Genomic DNA, 20,239 nt, shown 5'->3' on the forward strand with positions numbered 1-20,239 from the left:
AGGACCCCTTAAGCCCGGGAGTTGGAGGCTGCAGTGAGCCACAATCATGCCACTATAGTGGCCTGGGAAACAGAGCAAGATCCTGTCTCAAATAATAATACAAATAAATAAGTTGGCTGGGCGCGGTGGCTCAAGCCTGTAATCCCAGCACTTTGGGAGGCCGAGACGGGCGGATCACGAGGTCAGGAGATCGAGACCATCCTGGCTAACACAGTGAAACCCCGTCTCTACTAAAAACTACAAAAAACTAGCCGGGCGAGGTGGCAGCGCCTGTAGTCCCAGCTACCCGGGAGGCTGAGACAGGAGAATGGCGTGAACCCGGGAGGCGGAGCTTGCAGTGAGCTGAGATCCGGCCACAGCACAGCACTCCAGCCTGGGTGACAGAGCGAGACTCCGTCTCAAAAAAAAAATAAATAAATAAATAAAAATAAATAAATAAATAAATAAGTAAAAATAATAAAAAGCAACTACAACAAGCAATAATAACAACAAATCCTTATGAGTGGGGAGAATCTGTTTCTAGGGCTGCTACATTATGATACTTTATTATTTTATTTATTTATTTATTTAGAGACAGAGTATCCCTCTGTCCCCAGGCTGGAGTGCAGTGGCACGATCTCGGCTTACGGCAACCTCTGCCTCCCGGGTTCAAACGATTCTCCTGCCTCAGCCTCCCCAGTAGCTGGGACTACAGGCGCCTGCCACCACGCCTGGCCAATTTTTGTACTTTTAGTAGAGATGGGGTTTCACCATGTTGGCCAAGCTGGTCTCGAACTCCTGACCTCAGATGATCTGCCTGGCTCGGCCTCCCAAAGTGCTGGGATTACTGGCGTGAGCCACCACTCCCTGATACATTATGATACTTTAAATGGCCAGTTTTCAGGTCAGGCACGGTGGCTCACACCTGTAATCTCAGCACTTTGGGAGGCTGAGGCAGGTGGATCACCTGAGGTCGGGAGTTTGAGACCAGCCCAGCCAACATGGTTAAACCTCATCTCTACTAAAAATCCAAAAATTAGACAGGCATGGTGGTGCACATCTGTAATCCCAGTTACTGGGGAGGCTGAGGCAGGAAAATTGCTTGAACCTGGGAGGCAGAGGTTGAAGTGAGTCAAGATCATGCCACTGCACTCAAGCCTGGGTGACAGAGTGAGACTCCTTCTCAAAAAAATAAAATAAAATAAAAATAAATAAATAAATACAAAATGGCTAGTTTTGAAGAAAAAAGTTATAAGGCATGCAAAGAAAGGAAAACTATGGCCTATACAATGGAGGACAAGCAAGCAGTCAAGAGAAACTGTTCAGGGGTAGGATGGCTGGGGCAGATTTGGACTTACTAGGCAAAGACTTTAAATCAGCTATTTTAAACATGTTCAAAGAGCTACAGGAAACAATTCCTAAATAACCAAAGGAAAATGAGAGAATAATGTCTCACCAAATAGGGCATATCACTAAAAAGATAAAAATTATTAAAAGCAACGAAATAGAAATTATAGGGTTGAAGGGCCAGGTGCAATGGTTCACAACTGTAATCCCAGCACTTGGGGAGGCCAAGGCAGGCGGATCACGAGGTCAAGAGATCAAGAACATCCTGGCCAACATGGTGAAACCCCATCTCTACTAAAAATACAAAAATTAGCTGGGGATGGTGGTGGGCACCTGTAGTCCCAGGTACTCGTGAGGCTGAGGCAGGAGAATGGCTTGAACCCGGGAGGCGGAGGTTGCAGTGAGCTGAGATGGCGCCACTGCACTCCAGCTTGGCAACAGAGCGAGACTCTGTCTCAAAAAAGAAATTCTAGGGTTGAAAAGTACAATCACTGAAGTGAAAAATGTACTAGAGGGGGCTGTATAGCAGAATAATGATTCAGTGAACTTGAACATAGCTCAACTTTGATTATCCAGTCTGAGAAACCTAAAAACAAACAAAAAGAATGAAGAAGAATGAATGCAGCCTCAGAGACCCATGGGTCTGGAAGTCCCAGAAGGAAAGAAAGGGGCAGAAAGAATATTTGAAGAAATAATGGTTGACAACTTCCCAAACTGGATGATTTGAGCATTAATCCACACATCCAAGAAGCCAAATGAACTCCAAATAGGCTCCACGGGCTAGGCACAGTGACTCATTGCTGTAATCCCAGGACTTTGGGAGACTGAGGAGGGAGTATTACTTGAGACCAAGAGCTCAAGACCAGCCTGGGCAACATAGCAAAACCCTCTCTCTTAAAAAACAACAATAAGAAGGTTGGACATGGTGGCTCACACCTGTATTCCCTGCACTTTGGGAGGCCAAGATGGGAGGATTGCTTGAGCCCAGGAGTTTGAGACCAGCCTAGGCAACAAAGTAACACCCACATCTCTAAAAATAAAAATGAAAATAAAAACATTTTTAAAATAGGATAAAATGGGCCAGGCATGGTGACTCACGCTTGTAATCCCAGCACTTTGGGAGGCTGAGGCGGGTGGATCACAAGGTCAGGAGTAAGACCAGCCTGGCCAATGTGGTGAAACCTCATCTCTACTAAAAGTACAAAAATTAGCCGGGCATGCTGGTGGGTGCCTGTAATCCCAGCTACTTGGGAGGCTGAGGCAGAAGAATCACTTGAACCCAGGAGGCGGATGTTGCAGTGAGCCAAGAACACGCCACTGCACTCCAGCCTGGCAAGAGAGTGAGACTCTGTCTCAAAAAAAAAAAAAAAGAAAGAAATGCAATCAGTATCAGAAAGAAATCTGGGGCCAGGTGTGGTGGCTCATGCCTGTAATCTCAGCACATTGGGAGGCCAAGGCTGGAGGATCACAAGGTCAGGAGATCGAGACCATCCTGGCTAACACAGTGAAACCCCGTCTCTACTAAAATGTAAAAAAATTAGCCGGGCATGGTGGCACGCACCCATAGTCCCAGCTACTCGGGAGGCTGAGGCAGGAGAATGGCATGAACCCAGGAGGTGGACCTTGCAGTGAGCCAAGATTGTGCCACTGCACTCCAGCCTGGGCGACAGAGCAAGACTCCATCTCAAAAAAAAAAAAAGAGAGAGAGGAAAAAAAGAACAAAAAAGAGAGAAATTTGGGAAACACACAAATGTGTGGAAATTAAACAACACACTAAAAAAAACAGTGGTGCCAGGCATGGTGGCTCACACCTATAATCCCAGCTCTTTGGGAGGTCAACTTGGGAGGATCACTTGGGCCCAGGAGTTCGAGAGCAGCCTGGGCAACATAGTGAGACCTCATCTCTACAAAAAATTTTTTTTTAATTAGCTGGGCATTGTGGCACACCTCTGTAGTCCCAGCTACTAAGGAGATTGAGGCAGGAGAATCATCTTAGCTCAAGAGTTTGAGAGACTGCAGTGAGCTGTAGCCATGCCACTGCACTCCAGCCTGGGTGACAGAGCAATACTGTCTGAAAAAAATTTAAAAACCCAATGGGAAAAAGGAAATTATAAGATTGTTTGGGATGAAGAAAAATGAAAACACAGCATACTAGAATGTAAGTGATACGGTGAAAAAATGCTTTAAGGGAAATTTATAGCTGTAAACACATTTAAAAAGAAGAAAGGGCCAGGCACCGTGGTTCACGCCTGTAATCCCAACACTTTGGAAGGCTGAGGCGGGTGGATCATGAGGTCAGGAGATGGAGACCATCCTGGCTAACATGGTGAAACCCCGTCTCTACTAAAAATACAAAAAAAATTAGCTGGGTGTGGTGGTGGGCGCCTATATTCCCAGCTACTAAGGAGGCTGAGGCAGGAGAATGGCGTGAACCCAGGAAGCGGGGCTTACAGTGAGCTGAGATCGCACCACTGCACTCTGGGCAATAGAGCGAGACTCTTAAAAAAAAAAAAAAAAAGAAGGATCTCAAAATCAGTATCTTAATGCCCCACCTTAAGAAAATAGAAAAAGAAGGGGCCGGGCGCGGTGGCTCAAGCCTGTAATCCCAGCACTTTGGGAGGCCGAGACGGGCGGATCATGAGGTCAGGAGATCGAGACCATCCTGGCTAACACGGTGAAACCCCGTCTCTACTAAAAAAATACAAAAATCTAGCCGGGCGAGGTGGCGGCCGCCTGTAGTCCCAGCTACTCCGGAGGCTGAGGCAGGAGAATAGCATGAACCCGGGAGGCGGAGCTTGCAGTGAGCTGAGATCCGGCCACTGCACTCCAGCCTGGGCGACAGAGCGAGACTCCATCTCAAAAAAAAAAAAAAAAAAAAAAAACTAGCCGGGCGAGGTGGTGGGCGCCTGTAGTCCCAGCTACTCCGGAGGCTGAGGCAGGAGAATAGCATGAACCCGGGAGGCGGAGCTTGCAGTGAGCTGAGATCCGGCCACTGCACTCCAGCCTGGGCAACAAAGCAAGACTCCGTAAAAAAAAAAAAAAAGAAAAAAGAAAGAAAATAGAAAAAGAGGCCAGGCGTGGTGGCTCACGCCTGTAATTCCAGCACTTTGGGAGGCTGAGGCGGGGATCACGAGGTCAGATCAAGACCATCCTGGCTAACACGGTGAAACCCTGTCTCTACTACAAATACAAAAAATTAGCTGAGTGTGGTGGTGGGCGCCTGTAGTCCCAGCTACTTGGGAGGGTAAGGGAGGAGAATTGTGTGAACCACGGACGCAGAGCTTGTAGTGAGCCAAGATCATGCCACTACACTCCAGCCTGGGCAACAAAGTGAGACTCCGTCTAAAAAAAAAAAAAGAAAAAGAGTAAATTAAATCCAAAACTAACAGAAAGAAGGAAATGATAAATATTAGAGCATAAGGAAATCAAATCGAGAATACAAAAACAATAACAAAAATGCAACAAAACCAAAAGTTGGTTTATTGAATAGATCAAAAAAATTGACAAATCTTTAGCTAGACTGACCAAGAAAAAAAGAGAAGACTCAAATTACAAAGATCAAGAGTGAAAGAGGAGACATTATCATCAATTGTACAGAAAGAAAAATGATTATAAGGGAAGACTGAACAATTGTATGCCAACAAATCAGACAATCTAGATACAATGGAAAAATGTCTGGAAACACACAAACTACCAAAACTGACTCAAGACCTAGAAAGTCCGAAAAGACTCATAACAAGTAAAGAGACTGAATTAGTTAAAAATAATTTTAAAACTTCCAACAAAGATGGCCGGGCACACCTGTAATGCCAGCACTTTGGGAGGCCGAGGCAGGCGGATCACGAGTTCAGGAGATCGAGACCATCCTGGCTAACACGGTGAAACCCTGTCTCTACTAAAAATAAAAGAAAAAAAGTTAGTTGGGCGTGGTGGCGGGCACCTGTAGTCCCAGCTACTCGGAAGGCTGAGGCAGGAGAATGGCGTGAACCTGGGAGGCGGAGCTTGCAGTGAGCCAAGATTGCGCCACTGCATCCAGCCTGGGTGACAGAGTGAGACTCTGTCTCAAAGGAAAAAATAAAAAGAAAAGCCTATAACCAGATGACTTCAGCAGTAACTCTTATCAATCACTAAAAAAAAAAAAAGAATTGACAAACAATCCATTTCGAAGTCTACCAAAAAAGAGAAGGAGCAATTTCTAACTCAGGAAATATCTGACAGTATCTTCTTGATACCAAACAAAGACATCACAAGAAAAGAAAACCACAGACCAGGCCAGGTGTGATGGCTCACGCCTGTAATCCCAGCACTTTGGGATGCCAAGGCAGGTGTATCACGAGGTCAGGAGTTTGAGACCAGCCTGGCCAAGATGGTGAAACTGCATCTCTACTAAAAACACAAAAATTAGCTAGGCATGGTGGTAGGCGCCTGTAATCCCAGCTACTCAGGAGGCTGAGGCAGGACAATGACTTGAACCCGGGAGGTGAAGTTTGCAGTGAGCTGAGATTGTGCCACTGCACTCTAGCCTGGGCGACAGACTTCATCTCAAGAAAGAAAGAAAACCACAGACCAATATTCTTTATGAATATAGTCACAAAAATCCTCAACGAAGTACTAGCAAACCAAATCCAGCAGCATGTAAAAAGGATTATACATCGTGACCAAGTGGGAATGATCCCAGGAATGCAAGGTTGGTTCAACATACTAAAATCAACAAGTGACTGGACATGGTGGCTCATCCCAACAATTTGAGAGGCTGAGACAGGAGGATCACCTAAGGCTAGGAATTCTAGAACAGCCAGGTCAACATAGTGAGACTCCATCTCTCTTTTTTTTTTTTTTTTTTTTTTTTTAAGGGTTTTTTCAAATGTTTATTTTATGTACAAAGAACTATCATGGTTTTTCACTGAGTAGATGCCTTGGATAATCCTTTGAAGGAAGATCATTTAGTCCAACTTAATGAAACCGATATCCTTCGCGTACTGACGGAAACACTGGCGGCACATATTGAGGCCATATTTCCGGATCAGACCGTGCCGGTTTGAACACACGCGACAAGAGCGAGAACCCTGGCCGAATTTTCGCGGGTGGCTCCAGTACAGCTGCTGGTGACCCATCCTGCTCTCAGAAGTGCAACGAGGTAAAAAGCGAGACTCCATCTCTATAAAAAATTTAAAAAATTATCTGGGTGCAGTGGCATGTGCTTGTGGTCTCAGCTCCTTGGGAGGCTGAGGTGGGAGGATTGTTTGAGCCCAGGAGGTTGAGGCTGCAGTGAGCTTTGATGTCACCACTGCACTCCAACCTGGGAAACAGAGCAAGACTCTGTCTCTAAAAATAAAAAAAGTTACATACCATATTAATAGAATAAAAGGGGGGAAAAAAACCCACATGATCATGTCAGTAGAGAAAAAGCTTTTGACAAAATGTAACACCCTCTTATGATTAAAAAAAAAAAAAAATTCAACAGACTAGAAATAGAAAGGAACTTTCTCATCCCAATAAAGGGCAGCTACAAAAATCCCACAAAATGTGATAGTTTAAAATATGTCCATAAATTCTTTGACATTCCTTTAAAACATGGAGCCTTATTTGCCTCACTTGAGTATGAGCTGGACTTAGTGACTCACACCCAGGAAATAGAATATGGCAAGATGGGTGTGGTGGCTCATGCTTGTAATCCCACCACTTTGGGAGGCTGAGGCAGGCGGATCACCTGAGGTCAGGAGTTTGAGACCAGCCTGCCCAACATAGTGAAACCCTATTTCTACAAAAAATATAAAAATTAGCCAGGTGTGATGGTGCACACCTGTAATGCCAGCTACTCAGGAGGCTAAGGCATGACAATTGCTTGAACCTGGGAGGCAGAGGCTGCAGTAAGCTGAGATTGTGCCACTGCACTCCAGCCTGGGTGACAGAGACTGTCTCAAAAAATAAAAAAAGTAGAATAAAGTAGAGTCGATGATATGTGAGATAAGAGACTACTTCATGAGAAGAACTGTTTCTTTTTTGCTCTCTCTTCCTCTGGGGAATGATAGCCTCAATGTCATAAGCAGCCACCTATGAAGAGGCCCATGTAGCAATGAATTGAGGCCTCCAGCCAAGGGCACGTGAGTGCCCCATTTTGGTAGCACAACCTCCGGCCCCAGTCCAACCTTCAGGTGACTGCAGCCCCTGCCAAAATCTTGATTGTAACCTCCTGAGACAACCTGAGCTGGGACTACCCAACTGAGTCCTTCCAGGTTGTTGTTTGAAGTTTTGGTGTAATTGGTTTCACAGCAATAGAAAGCATTACACAAAGTATCTTTCTAACCTGAAGACTCAGAACTTCTTGGGTTTCCTGTGGGTAATTGTTCTGGAAACCAAGGAAACAGGATCTAGGGTCAGCTAATTTCTCCCAGTTACTAGCCGTATGACCTTATGGAGGAGACTTTTATCTCTCTGTGCCTCTGCTTCCCTACCTGTGAAATGGAGATACAAGTAACAACTACCTTCACAGAGTTCCCATTGTCCTTCCTCCTACCTGGAAACTGACACTCTCTCAACCAGGGTCTCCATCACCACCTGGTTCTCTGTCCCCCTCTTTCCAGTTCTCTGTCCCCACCCAGCCCCTGTGTTTGTTTCTTCTCTCTCTGGGTCTCTATCCCCCTCCTCTATTTCTGGTTTTCTATCTCTTCCTGATTCAGCTCTGTCTCCCAAATCTCAGAGTCTCTGACTTCTTTTTTCTGAGTCTCTGCCTTTCTACTCTTTAGGTCTCTGTCTGCTTTTTTTCTTTCTTTCTCTTTCTTTTTTTTGAGATGGAGTCTCTGTCACCAGGCTGGAGGGCAGTGTCGCTATCTCGGCTCTCTGCAACCTCCACATCCCGAGTTCAAGTGATTCTCCTGCCTCAGTCTCCTGAGTAGCTGGGATTATAGGCATGTGCCACCACGCCCGGCTAATTTTTGTATTTTTGGTAGAGATGGGTTTCCAGTGTGTTGGCCAGGTTGGAGGTCTCTGTCTTCTTCCCCAGGTTTCTTTCCTTTCCTTTTTCCCACAGTTTGGGTGTCTGGCCCTGTCTTCTGTATCTTCTCCTCTTTGCATCTCCATCTCCCTTTGTCAGTCTCTCTTACTCGTTTTGTGTTCACTGTGCCTTTGTCTCTCTGGGTCTCTGTCATCCATCCCTCTTGGAGCCTCTGCCTTTCCTTTCTCTCAGTATCTGTCCTTTTTTCTAGGTCTCTATCTCCCTTCTCTGTGATGTCCCCATCTCTCTAGGCTTCTGCTCCCCCACTTTCCTACTGTGGGTCTCTGTCTCCCTACTATGAATCATTTATTCTTCTTTTTTTTATTTTTTATTTTTTATTTTATTTATTTATTTATTTATTTATTTATTTATTTATTTTATTTTTTTTTTTTTTGAGGCGAAGTCTCGCTCTGTCGCCCGGACTGGAGTGCAGTGGCCGGATCTCAGCTCACTGCAAGCTCCGCCTCCCGGGTTTGCGCCATTCTCCCGCCTCAGCCTCCCGAGTAGCTGGGACTACAGGCGCCCGCCACCTCGCCCGGCTAGTTTTTTTTTTTTTTGTATTTTTAGTAGAGACGGGGTTTCACTGTGTTAGTCAGGATGGTCTCGATCTCCTGACCTCGTGATCCGCCCGTCTCGGCCTCCCAAAGTGCTGGGATTACAGGCTTGAGCCACCGCGCCCGGCCTTTTTATTTTTTTTGAGATGGAGTCTCGCTATGTCGCCCAGGCTGGAGTGCAGTGGCGCCATCTCGGCTCACTACAAGCTCCGCCTCCTGGGTTCACGCCATTCTCCTGCCTCAGCCTCCCGAGTAGCTGGGACTACAGGTGCCCGCCACCACGCCCGGCTAATTTTTTGTATTTTGTTTTCAGTAGAGACGGGGTTTCACTGTGTTAGCCAGGATGCATTTCTTCTTCTTCTCCTTCTCCTTCTCCTTCTTCTCCTCCTCCTCCTCCTCCTTCTTCTTCTTCTTCTTTTTTTTTTTTTTTTTTTTTTTGAGATGGAGTCTCCCTCTGTCCACCAGGCTAGAGCACAGTGGCATGATCTCGGCTCACAGGAACCTCCACCTCCAGGGTTCAAGTGATTCTCCTGCCTCGGCCTCCTGAGTAGTTGGGATTACAGGCACCTGCCACCACACCTGGTTAATTTTTGTATTTTTAGTAGAGACCGGGTTTCACCATGTTGGCCAGGCTGCTCTTGAACTCCTGACCTCAAGTGATCTGCCCACTTCAGCCTCCCGAAGTACTGGGATTACAGGTGTGAGCCACTGTGCCCAGCCCTGGATAATCTCCTCTTCTGTCTCTGAGTCTCCATCTCTCTCACACTGGACCCATCTGTTCCTTCCCCAGAACCTCTGTCCCCCTACCCTCCGAGTCTCTTTCCTTCTCTCTCTGGGTTTCCATCCGTCTCTCTCTGGGTGTCTCTCCTAATCTCTCTGGGTCTCTGTCTCCCTCTCTCTGGGTCTCTGTCCCCCTCTTTCTGGGTCTCCATCCCCCTCTTTCTGGGTCTCCATCCCCCCCTCTCTCTGGGTCTCTCTCCCTTTCTCTCTCTCTGGGTCTCTGTCTCCTTCTCTCTGGGTCTCTGTCCCCTCTCCCTGGGTCTCCATCCTCCTTTCTCTGGGTCTCTTATCTGCCTCTCTCTGGGTCTCTGCCCCCCTCTCCCTGGGTCTCCCTTCCCCTCTCTCTGGGTCTCTGTCCCCTTCTGTCTCTGGGTCTCTGTCCTCCTCTCTCTCTGGGTCTCTGTCCCCATCTCTCTGGGTCTCTGTCTCCCTCTCTGGGTCTCTGTCCTCTCTCTGGGTCTCCGTCCCCTCTCTCTGGGCTCTGTGCCCTTCTCTCTGCCTGTCCCTGCCTTCTCTCTGGATGCAGCTCAGGTGCTGGGTGCTGGTTCCAGCTCCTGCTGCCCCCTCTCACCTCTCCAGCATGCACCCCAAGGTCATTACTTTTTCCATTTCACCGAGAAGGAACTTGAAGCCCCTTAGAGGCCCACACTCCCCTGCAGCCCCACAGCCAGCTGGCAGCTGTGTCAGACCTTGATCCTGGCTGCCTGCGGCACTTTCTCAGGCTTCACGATCCACTGGGGGATGTGACTCAGAAATAGCTCTGGTGGGAGGCAAACGGCTGCAAGTGCTGCCCGAGAGACACTCCCCAAGAGAGGGCGGAGAGCTCTTCTGTCTGAGGGAGGAGATGTCTCCCAGGCATCCTTCCCAGCCCAGACTCTCTGCCATGTTCTCTTCTCTGCAGCTCCTCTTCCTTCCCTGGACCCTCGCCCAGCCTCAGCTCTGGCCTCCCTGCCTCAGTCTCTCCCCTCCAAATATCCCCCACTCAACCCAGGGGAGTCTTGGGGAGAGAAAGGCCTTTTGTATTAGTGACAAAAGCAGCAGCCTTCTTGTTCTGGTCCTGCTTCTTTAGGAGCTCTACAACCTTGACCTTGCGGAGGTTACTACATGGCTGTCTGCCTTAGTTGGGTTTTTGTTTTTGTTTTTGAGACGGAGTTTTGCTCTTGTTGCCCAGGCCACAGTGCAATGGCACGATCTCGGTTCACTGCAACCTCCGCCTCCCAGGTTCAAGCGATTCTCCTGCCTCAGCCTCCCAAGTAGCTGGGATTATAGGCATGTGCCACCACACCCGACTAATTTTATATTTTTAATAGAGATGGGGTTTCTCCATGTTGATCAGGTTGGTCTCGAATTACTGACCTCAGGTGATCTGCCCACCTCAGCCTCCCAAAGTGCTGGGATTACAGGCGTGAGCCATCAAGCCCGGCCTCAAAAATTTGTTTTAAAAATTAGCTGGGTGAAGCCGGGCGTGGTGGCTCACGCCTGTAATCCCAACAATTTGGGAGGCTGAGGCGGGAAGATAATGAGGTCAAGAGATCAAGACCATCCTGGCCAACATGGTGAAACTCCATCTCTACTAAAAGTACAAAAATTAGCTGGGTGTGGTGGCGCATGCCTGTAGTCCCAGCTACTCGGGAGGCTGAGGCAGGAGAATTGCTTGAACCCGAGGTGGAGGTTGCGGTGAACTGAGATCACACCACTGCACTCCAGCCTGGTAACAGAGCGAGACTCCATCTCCAAAAAAAAAAAAAAAAAAAAAAAAAAAAAAAAAAAAAAAAAAAAAAAAAAAAAAAATTAGCTGGCTGTGGTGGCATCTGCCTGTAGTTACAGCTACTTGGGAGGCTGAGGTGGGAGGATCACCTGCGCCTGGGGAGGCCAAGGCTGCAGTGAGCCAATATTGTGCCTGGGCTGTCATGCTGTCACTCCAGCCTGGGCAACAGAACAAGAACCAGTCTCAAAAACAAACAAAAGAAAGAAAGAAAAAAAGAAAGAAACAAAAACATTTGTTTAGCTGGGCATGGTGGTGTGCACTTGTAGTCCCACCTACTTGGGAGGTCAAGGTGGAGAGATCACTTAAGCCCAAGGGTTTGAGGTTGCAGTGAGCTATTATCATGCTGCTGCGCTCCAGCCTAGGCAATAGAGTGAGACCCTGTCTCAAGAAAATGAAAAAAAATAAAAATAAAAAGAAAGAAAAAGAGAGGCCAGGTGTGGTGGCCCACATCCATAATCCCAGCACTTTGGGAGGCTGAGGCGGGTGTCACCTGAGGTTGGGAGTTCGAGACTAGCCTGGCCAACGTGGTGAAAGCCCATCTCTACTAAAAATACAAAAATTAGCCAGGTGTGGTGGCGCTCTTGTAATCCCAGCTACTTGGGAGGCTGAGGTGGGAGAATCACTTGAACCCGAGAAGTGGAGTTTGCAGTGAGCCAAGATCGCTCCACTGTACTCCAGCCTGGCTACTGAGTGAGACTCCATCTCAAAAAGGAAAGAAAGGAAAAGAGATATTTGTTAAAAAGAATGTATGTGGCTGGGCATGGTGTTGCACTCCTGTAATCCCAGCACTTCAGGAGGCTGAGGCCCCAAAATTGCTTGACGTTATGACCAGACTGTGCAACATTGTGAGACTCTGTCTCTACAAAAATTATTTATTTATTTGTTTATTTATTATTTATTTATTTTGAGACAGAGTCTTGCTCTGTCATGCAGGCTGGAGTGCAGTGGCGCGATCTCGGTTCACTGCAACCTCCGCCTCCCGGGTTCAAGCCATTCTCCTGCCTCAGCCTCACCAGTAGCTGGGACTATAGACACATGACATCACAGGCACATACCCTCACACCCAGATAATTTTTGTATTTTTAGTAGAGACAGGGTTTCATCATATTGGCCAGGCTGGTCTCGAACTCCTGACCTCGTGATCCACCCGCGTTGACCTCCCAAAGTGCTGGGATTATAGGTCACTGCGCCTGACCTACAAAAAGTTTTTAACAAATTAGCTACGTGTGTGCCTGTGGTCCCAGCTACTTGGAAGGCTGAGATGGGAGGATCATTTGAGCCCAGGCTGCAGTGAGCTGTGATCGTGCCACTGCACTCCAGCCTGGGAGTCAGAGCAAGACCCTGCCTTAAAAATAAATAAAAGCTGGGCGCAGTGGCTCACACCTGTAATCCCAGCACTTTGGGAGGCCGAGGCGGCCAGATCACCTGAGGTCCGGAGTTTGAGACCAGCCTGACCAACATGGAGTAACCCCGTCTCTACTAAAAATACAAAATTAGCCGGTTGTGGTGGCGCATACCTGTAATCCCAGCTACTAGGGTGTCTGAGGGAGGAGAATGGCTTGAACCCAGGAGGCGGAGGTTGCTGTGAGCCGAGATTGCGCCACTGCACTCCAGCCTGGGCAACAAGAGCGAAACTCCATCTCAAAAATAAATAAATAAATAAATAAATAAATAAATAAATAAATAAATAAATTTCAAAAATAAAGAAACGAATGTATGCATCTCCATTTTACAGATGAGAAAACCGGGCTCCCTGAACATAGAAAGTGCTAGTAAGTGCTAGTGAATCTCATCAGCATCATGAAGATCATGGCTATTGTTAGTGTAGTTCTCAGTATCTGGTAGAGCCTGTTTCAGGCCTGGCCCAGGGGAAGCCAGGTGGGGGATGAGGAGCAGAGGTGCAGTGAGTTAAGCACCAAGTTGTAACCCTCTATACTTTTGCCAGAAATTCTCTAAATCTCCCTAAATCTTGCTCACCTCTCAGTTTTGCCCCAGATTCTTAGGTGACTCCCCTCAGAGGACGCCTACTCACTCGCTAAGGTCCAGTTGCAAGACATCCTCCTCCAGGAAGCTTTCCCTGATACCCTCAACCTGGCTTGAGGAGCCCTTCTCTGGGATGTTCTCCGTTACAGAATTTCTCACCCTAGTCTGTGTCTTTTGCCCCCACCGGACTGGGAGCTCCCCAAGCGCAGGGATCTGGCCTGGTTCCTGAGCCCAGCCTCACTGGGGACATTTGGGATTGACTGTATGAACTGAAGACCAACACCCAGGCCAGGCTCAGTGGCTCTCGCCTGTAATCCCAGCACTGTGGGAGGCCGAGGTGGGAGGATCACTTGAGCCCAGGAGTTTGAGACCATCTTGGGCAACACTGAGACTGTCTCTAAAAGAAGAAGAAAAAAAATAAAAGATCAACTCCCGGATTCATGGCTGGCTGTCAGAGAAGGAGGAGGCAGTTCCCAGTTAGTTCCTCTGCGTCTCAAAGAATGACCAGAACGTTCTCACTCCAAGTCAAAAACACCCCATCTCCGTCCTAAGTATTTGCTACCACCGAGTGGAGGACCTTGGTCTTCCCCAGCAGGTGGGGTGGGGGCCCCTCACCAGGATTTCCGTGATGTCTGCGTCATCCGGATCCCACGGTAGGGTGGGGGAGGCAGGGGGCCCGGCCAGCGTGAGTTGGCCGCTGAGGTCTTCCACTGTGGAGTCTGTCCCCGTGGAGTCGGTGGGCTCCATGGCGGCCAGGTTGAGCAGTGACACATTGGTGCAGGCCGAGGACCGCTTGAGGTTCAGGCACCAGTGCATGGGCTGGTGGGACATCTGGGGCTCCACCCTGCAGAGGAGAAGCAGGCAGAAAGGTCGAGAAGCAGCTCCACGGTGTCTGGCCCCTCCTGCCTTCCTTTCTCCATACCTCACCCGCTGTGACTCCACTCTCACTGTATACAAGTTTCTCCCTTCTCTGTCCTCGCTGCCTGCTTTATTCTCCTTCCTTGCTGCCTACTTTCTTTTCTTTTCTTTCTTTCTTTCTTTTTTTTTTTTGAGACAGAGTCTGACTCTGTTGTCCAGGTTGGAGTGCAGTTGCATGATCTTGGCTCACAGCAACCGCCGCCTCCCCGGTCCCAGTTCAAGCAATTCTCCTGCCTCAGCCTCCTGAGTAGCTGGGGTTATAGGCATGCGCCACCATGCCCAGCTAATTTTTGTATTTTTAGTAGAGATAGGGTTTCACCATGTTGGCCAGGCTGGTCTTGAACTCCTGAACTCACGATCCGCCTGCCTCAGCCTCCCAAAGTGCTGGGATTACAAGCGTGAGCCACCATGCCCAGCAACCACTACCTACTTTTTTCTTCTCCTTCCCCACTGCCTACTTTATCCTCCCTTCTCTGTCCCGGCCACCTACTTTCTTCTTCATTCACTAGCCTCCCTTCTCCTTCTTCCCTCCCCACTCCCCACATACCCAGGCTTTACCCAAAACTCTAAAAAGTAGAGTTTGCTAAGGATTGCACCCACTACAAGTAATGAAACAACTTCTTTCCCTTCTATTAAGACGTATCAAGTACTTGATGCCAACCAGAGAAGATAAATAATGGTTTAAACATTATAGGAAAAAGATCCTTTAGAAAAACTTACTACTGGGGTGTGTATAATTTTTCCTGCGCCACTGCTGTACTAAGATTTTACAACACAAACAAGAATACCTGTCAACTCGAAAGAATTTTCATTTTGACAAGAACACAAACATACCTATTGAAACCCATCCAATATCCAAATCCTCCTGTTTCCTCAGGAAACAGGAGGCTTTTTTCCTCCCTCCATTCATCTCCATTACCTTCATTCCTTTCTTTTTTTTTTTTTTTTTTTTTGAGACGGAGTTTCGCTCTGCCGCCCAGGCTGGAGTGCAGTGGCCGGATCTCAGCTCACTGCAAGCTCCGCCTCCCGGATTTTCGCCCTTCTCCTGCCTCAGCCTCCCGAGTAGCTGGGACTACAGGCGCCTGCCACCTCGCCTGGCTAGTTTTTTGTATTTTTTAGTAGAGACGGGGTTTCACCATGTTAGCCAGGATGGTCTCGATCTTCTGACCTCGTGATCCGCCCGTCTCAGCCTCCCAAAGTGCTGGGATTACAGGCTTGAGCCACCGCGCCCGGCCACCTTCATTCCTTTCTACCTCCCTGCGACTTGATGTCTTCTTCACCGCTGCCCTCTTTCCTGCCCGCCACCTGCTGGCTTTTCCCCCTCCCCTTCCTCCAGTATTCACAGTCGGACTCCTGCTCTGTTGGAGGAAGTGCTGGGCTTTAGAACCATCCCTGACAGGATACAACAAACCCACCCGTGGAATGATACGGCCTTCTTTTTCTTCGGGATCCCCTTGGCCCGGCTGCTCACCCCCCGGGGAGCCTCTGGGACTAGCTGGGAGCAGCTCTCGACCCCCGTGGGGGTGTCCCCGGCTTCATGGATCTCTTTGGACTGCCAGATCGTCTTCACCACCACGCTTGCCATGGTGTGGGGGTCTGGCTCCCAGGGAGGGGCTCCTTCCTCTGAGACTTCCCACCTACTGTGACCACAGACCCTCAGGATCCACTGACCCCTCAGCCTGCCTCACAAAGGACCCAACCACTGGGCTCCAGTGAGCAGGGGACACGGGGTAGGGAGGGGTGCTGACCCAGGTCATTCCCCCAGTGTTCTCAGTGGACTCCTCCTGTGCGGGATTCTAGTTACATGCCCAGCGTGCCCCCTGTCTTCAGAGCTCCAGTGGATAGACTGATGCTAGCCCGTAACTTACAACGGGTTGGCCCACGGATTCTTGGGAGAGGTCCAACTTCCCTCTCCCTGAGACTAAGTGTGGGGTCACCCAGCCCTGTGCACTTGTACTTGATTCTTCATGGAGCTTCCTGGATTTGACAATTGGCTGGGGTCTGAGAGACTGTGGTCGAAGAGGGCTGAGATCCAGACCCTGACCTGGAGGGCCTCATATTCTATGGTGCATTGGGGTGGGGGGAAAGGCAATGTACAGGTAGATCAATAAGAGAAAGCTAGGTGCGGTGGGCCTCGGGGTCAGGGTGGAAGGTGAGAGAGGAGAAGAAGGTGGAGAGTTGGGGCAGGAGAGAGGGTGGCATCCCTCTCCCCCGTTTATTTATTTATTATTTTCCTTAATTTATTTTATTTTATTTTTTTTTTTTTTTTGAGGCGGAGTCTCGCTCTGTCGCCCGGACTGGAGTGCAGTGGCCAGATCTCAGCTCACTGCAAGCTCCGCCTCCCGAGTTTACGCCATTCTCCTGCCTCAGCCTCCCGAGTAGCTGGGACTACAGGCGCCCGCCACTTCGCCCGGCTAGTTTTTGTATTTTTAGTAGAGACGGGGTTTCACCGTGTTAGCCAGGATGGTCTCGATCTCCTGACCTCGTGATCCGCCCGTCTCGGCCTCCCAAAGTGCTGGGATTACAGGCTTGAGCCACCGCGCCCGGCCTTTTTTTTTTTTTTTTGAGACAGAGTCTCTCTCTGTCACCCAGGCTGGAGTTCAGTGGCTCAATCTCGGCTCATTGCAACCTCTGCCTCTCGGGTCTGACCGATTCTCCTGCCTCAGCCTCCCCAGTAGCTGGGACTACAGGTGTTGGCCACCATGTCCGGCTAATTCTTGTATTTTTAGTAGAGACAGGGTTTCACCATGTTGGCCAGGTTGGTCTCGAACTCCTGATCTCAAGTGGTCTACCCATCTCAGCCTCCCAAAGTGTGGGATTATAGGTGTGAGCCACCACGCTCGGCCATAATTTTTTTTTGTTTGTTTTTTTGAGATGGAGTCTTGCTCCGACACCCAGGCTGGAGTGCAGTGGTGTGATCTCGGCTCACTGCAACCTCTACCTCCCAGGTTCAAGCAATTCTCCTGCCTCAGCCTCCCGAGTAGCTGGGACTACCGGCGCCCGCCACCTCGCCCAGCTAGTTTTTTTGTATTTTTTAGTAGAGACGGGGTTTCACTGTGTTAGCCAGGATGGTCTTGATCTCCTGACCTCGTGATCCGCCCGTCTCGGCCTCCCAAAGTGCTGGGATTACAGGCTTGAGCCACCGCGCCTGGCCTGAGCCACCGCGCCCGGCCTTGTATTTTTTAGTAGAGACGGGGTTTCACCGTGTTAGCTGGATGGTCTTGATCTCCTGACCTCGTGATCTGCCCGCCTCGACCTCCCAAAGTGCTGGGATTACAGTCGTGAGCCACCCCGCCCGGCCAGTTCCAATCATGATACATGTGCCGTGGAAGCAAGCACTGCCCTGCTATTTAGGGACAGACTTTTCCTCTTCCTGGGTCCCTGGATGTCCCTCTTCACACTTCTCAAAAAGACTAGTTCAAACATCACTGCTAACAGACATTTTAAATGCCCTTATCCCCCGGGAGAAAGTACTTCTTCCTTGTCATGAATGGACTCCAGTTCTTGGAACGCTTTATGTATCTTTCTATAAAAAAGAACTCCTGGCCGGGCGGGGTGGCTCACGTCTGTAATCTCAGCACTTTGGGAGGCCGAGGCGGGCGGATCACCTGAGGTTGGGAGTTCAAGACCAGCCTGGCCAACATAGTGAAACCCTGTCTCTACAAAAATAGAAAAATTAGGCGGGCATGATGACGGGTGCCTGTAATCCCAGCTACTCGGGAGGCTGAGGCAGAAGAATCGCTTCAACCTGGGAGGCAGAGGTTACAGTGAGCTGAGATTGAGCCACTGAACTCCAGCCTGGGCGACAGAGCAAGACTGTCTCAAAAAAAAAAAAAAAAAAAGGCCGGGCGCGGTGGCTCAAGCCTGTAATCCCAGCACTTTGGGAGGCCGAGACGGGCGAATCACAAGGTCAGGAGATCGAGACCATCCTGGCTAACACGGTGAAACCCCGTCTCTACTAAAGAATACAAAAAACTAGCCGGGCGAGGTGGCGGGTGCCTGTAGTCCCAGCTACTCGGGAGGCTGAGGCAGGAGAATGGCGTAAACCCAGGAGGCGGAGCTTGCAGTGAGCTGAGATCCGGCCATTGCACTCCAGCCCGGGCGACAGAGCGGGACTCCGTCTCAAAAAAAAAAAAAAAAAAAAAAAAGCCGGGCGCGGTGGCTCACGCCTGTAATCCCAGCACTTTGGGAGGCCGAGGAGGGCGGATCATGAGGTCAGGAGATCGAGACCATCCTGGTTAACATGGTGAAACCCCGTCTCTACTAAAAATACAAAAACTTAGCCGGGCGTGGTGGCAGGCGCCTGTAGTCCCAGGTACTCGGGAGGCTGAGGCAGGAGAATGGCATGAACCCGGGAGGCGGAGGTTGCAGTGAGCCGAGATCGCGCCACTGCACTCCAGCCTGGGCGACAGAGGGAGACTCTGTTTCAGAAAACAAAACAAACTTCTTCAAGTCCTGGGATTAATACTTTTTCCTGTGTTTAACGGGGCTGCTTTATGTTCTTCAGGGGCAAACAGCACCCCCCCATATTAGAAATGGACTCTTCCAACAGCTGAGCAACGTCTGTCCTCCTGGAATCCAAAATGGACTTTCCCAGGTCCCATTCCTGGAAACCCAAATGGACGCATCCATTGAGCCTGGAAGGTGGGCTCTTCTCAACCTCCTTTCCATCGCCCAGGATTCAGAATGGCCATTCCAAAGGTCCCGGACACACCCCCAAGACTCATTCCAGGAATGCTTGGCTTCTGAGATTAGAAAAGGTTGATGGGGTGGTTTTGTTCCTAGAGGTGACAGAAATGGACTCTTCCAGTTCCCTTTGTCCCAAATTTCTCAATCGCCCGGGGCGTTGGGAGTTCTGGCCGTTTTGCCTTCCCAAAAGCTAGTTTACCGAAGAGTCTCTGGGGAGCTGGGGGTTGGGGATGGAGGCTGGGGCTGGGCCAAAGCAGGTTCACCCATTCCTTCAACAGATGTTGTTGAAAACTCTTCAACGCCAGGTCCCATTCTTGCCCGGAAGGAGTTCCCAGTCTGGAGGAAAGAATCAATTTTGGTTTGATATCTGCTACAATGGAGGCTGCCCCAGAGACACTGTGGTTGGACAAAAAAAAAAAAAAGGGCAACATATATTGAAAAGTAAGCCAAGATATGGTTTACATTTATTTCTGCTTTTTGACTTACAAGCTGTGTGGCCCTGGGCAAGTCATTCACCCTCTCGACCTAAGGTTTAACCTCTGCTTAATGGGACTAGACTTGAATTACTGTTTTTCACTCTGAGATTCTAGGTCTCCTGACAACCCAAGTCCCGACACGTTGGTTGCAGAGAAGGGGGGAGGGGAGGAAGGCTTCCTAGAAGAGGATTTTAGCAGTCGGGGGTGACAGTGGATGGAGAAAGGGAACACGAGACGCTTGCGCAGTAAACACCGCACGCTCTGTTGCCCCGCCCAACCCCTTCTCTGCAGCAGGGAATTGCAGGCGTCGCTCCACCTATCCCAGCCGAGCGGAGTGACACCCTCTCTCGTTTCTTCTCTACTGATCTTCGCCTTCCGCCCGCCCCACAGCCACCCAATAGAGAGCTGAAGTAGAACAGATCTCGCCAATCCGCGACGCCTGACAGGGAGTTCTACCCGTTCATTGGTCCCAGTCAATCTAAGTCCCGCCTCCTAGTCCCGTTTCCCGCCTTCCTTCACAACCCTCCCTCCCTCCTTGGAGAGCCGCTCGATCCAATCAGTGTTTGATCTGGCCGCGCGAAGGGGGCGGGTCCATGATGCGCAATCGAACCCCGCCCGTCTCTCGGGCAACGCCTCCTCCCCCCTCCCCAAACGGAAATAGCGGAACACTGGACCAATCGCAGGGTCGTGCCTTTGCTTAGCGGCCAATGAGAGAGGAAGTGGGGGAGAAACGCGAGTGTGAGCGGCAGGA

At 49.5% G+C, this 20,239-nt stretch overlaps 2 protein-coding genes across 2 annotated transcripts in view; both read right to left on the reverse strand.

Annotated features, from left to right (window-relative positions):
* Positions 1 to 15,908, reverse strand: part of TSKS (testis specific serine kinase substrate) — a 30,546-nt gene extending 14,638 nt beyond the window's left edge. The window contains exons 1-2 of the mRNA XM_010369507.2: positions 15,739 to 15,908; positions 14,021 to 14,249 (exon numbers count right to left, since the gene is read on the reverse strand). Coding sequence (XP_010367809.1) covers positions 14,021 to 14,249; positions 15,739 to 15,908 — 399 coding nt within the window. The remainder of the gene's footprint in view (positions 1 to 14,020; positions 14,250 to 15,738) is intronic.
* Positions 6,177 to 6,469, reverse strand: LOC115900802 (40S ribosomal protein S29). The gene has a single exon (XM_030942810.1). The coding sequence runs from the start codon at positions 6,438 to 6,440 to the stop codon at positions 6,270 to 6,272; it is 171 nt and encodes a 56-aa protein (XP_030798670.1). The 5' UTR covers positions 6,441 to 6,469; the 3' UTR covers positions 6,177 to 6,269.
* Positions 15,909 to 20,239: the final 4,331 nt, after the last annotated feature.

Source organism: Rhinopithecus roxellana, chromosome 12 (genome assembly GCF_007565055.1).
Source record: "Rhinopithecus roxellana isolate Shanxi Qingling chromosome 12, ASM756505v1, whole genome shotgun sequence".
NCBI lineage: Eukaryota > Metazoa > Chordata > Mammalia > Primates > Cercopithecidae > Rhinopithecus > Rhinopithecus roxellana.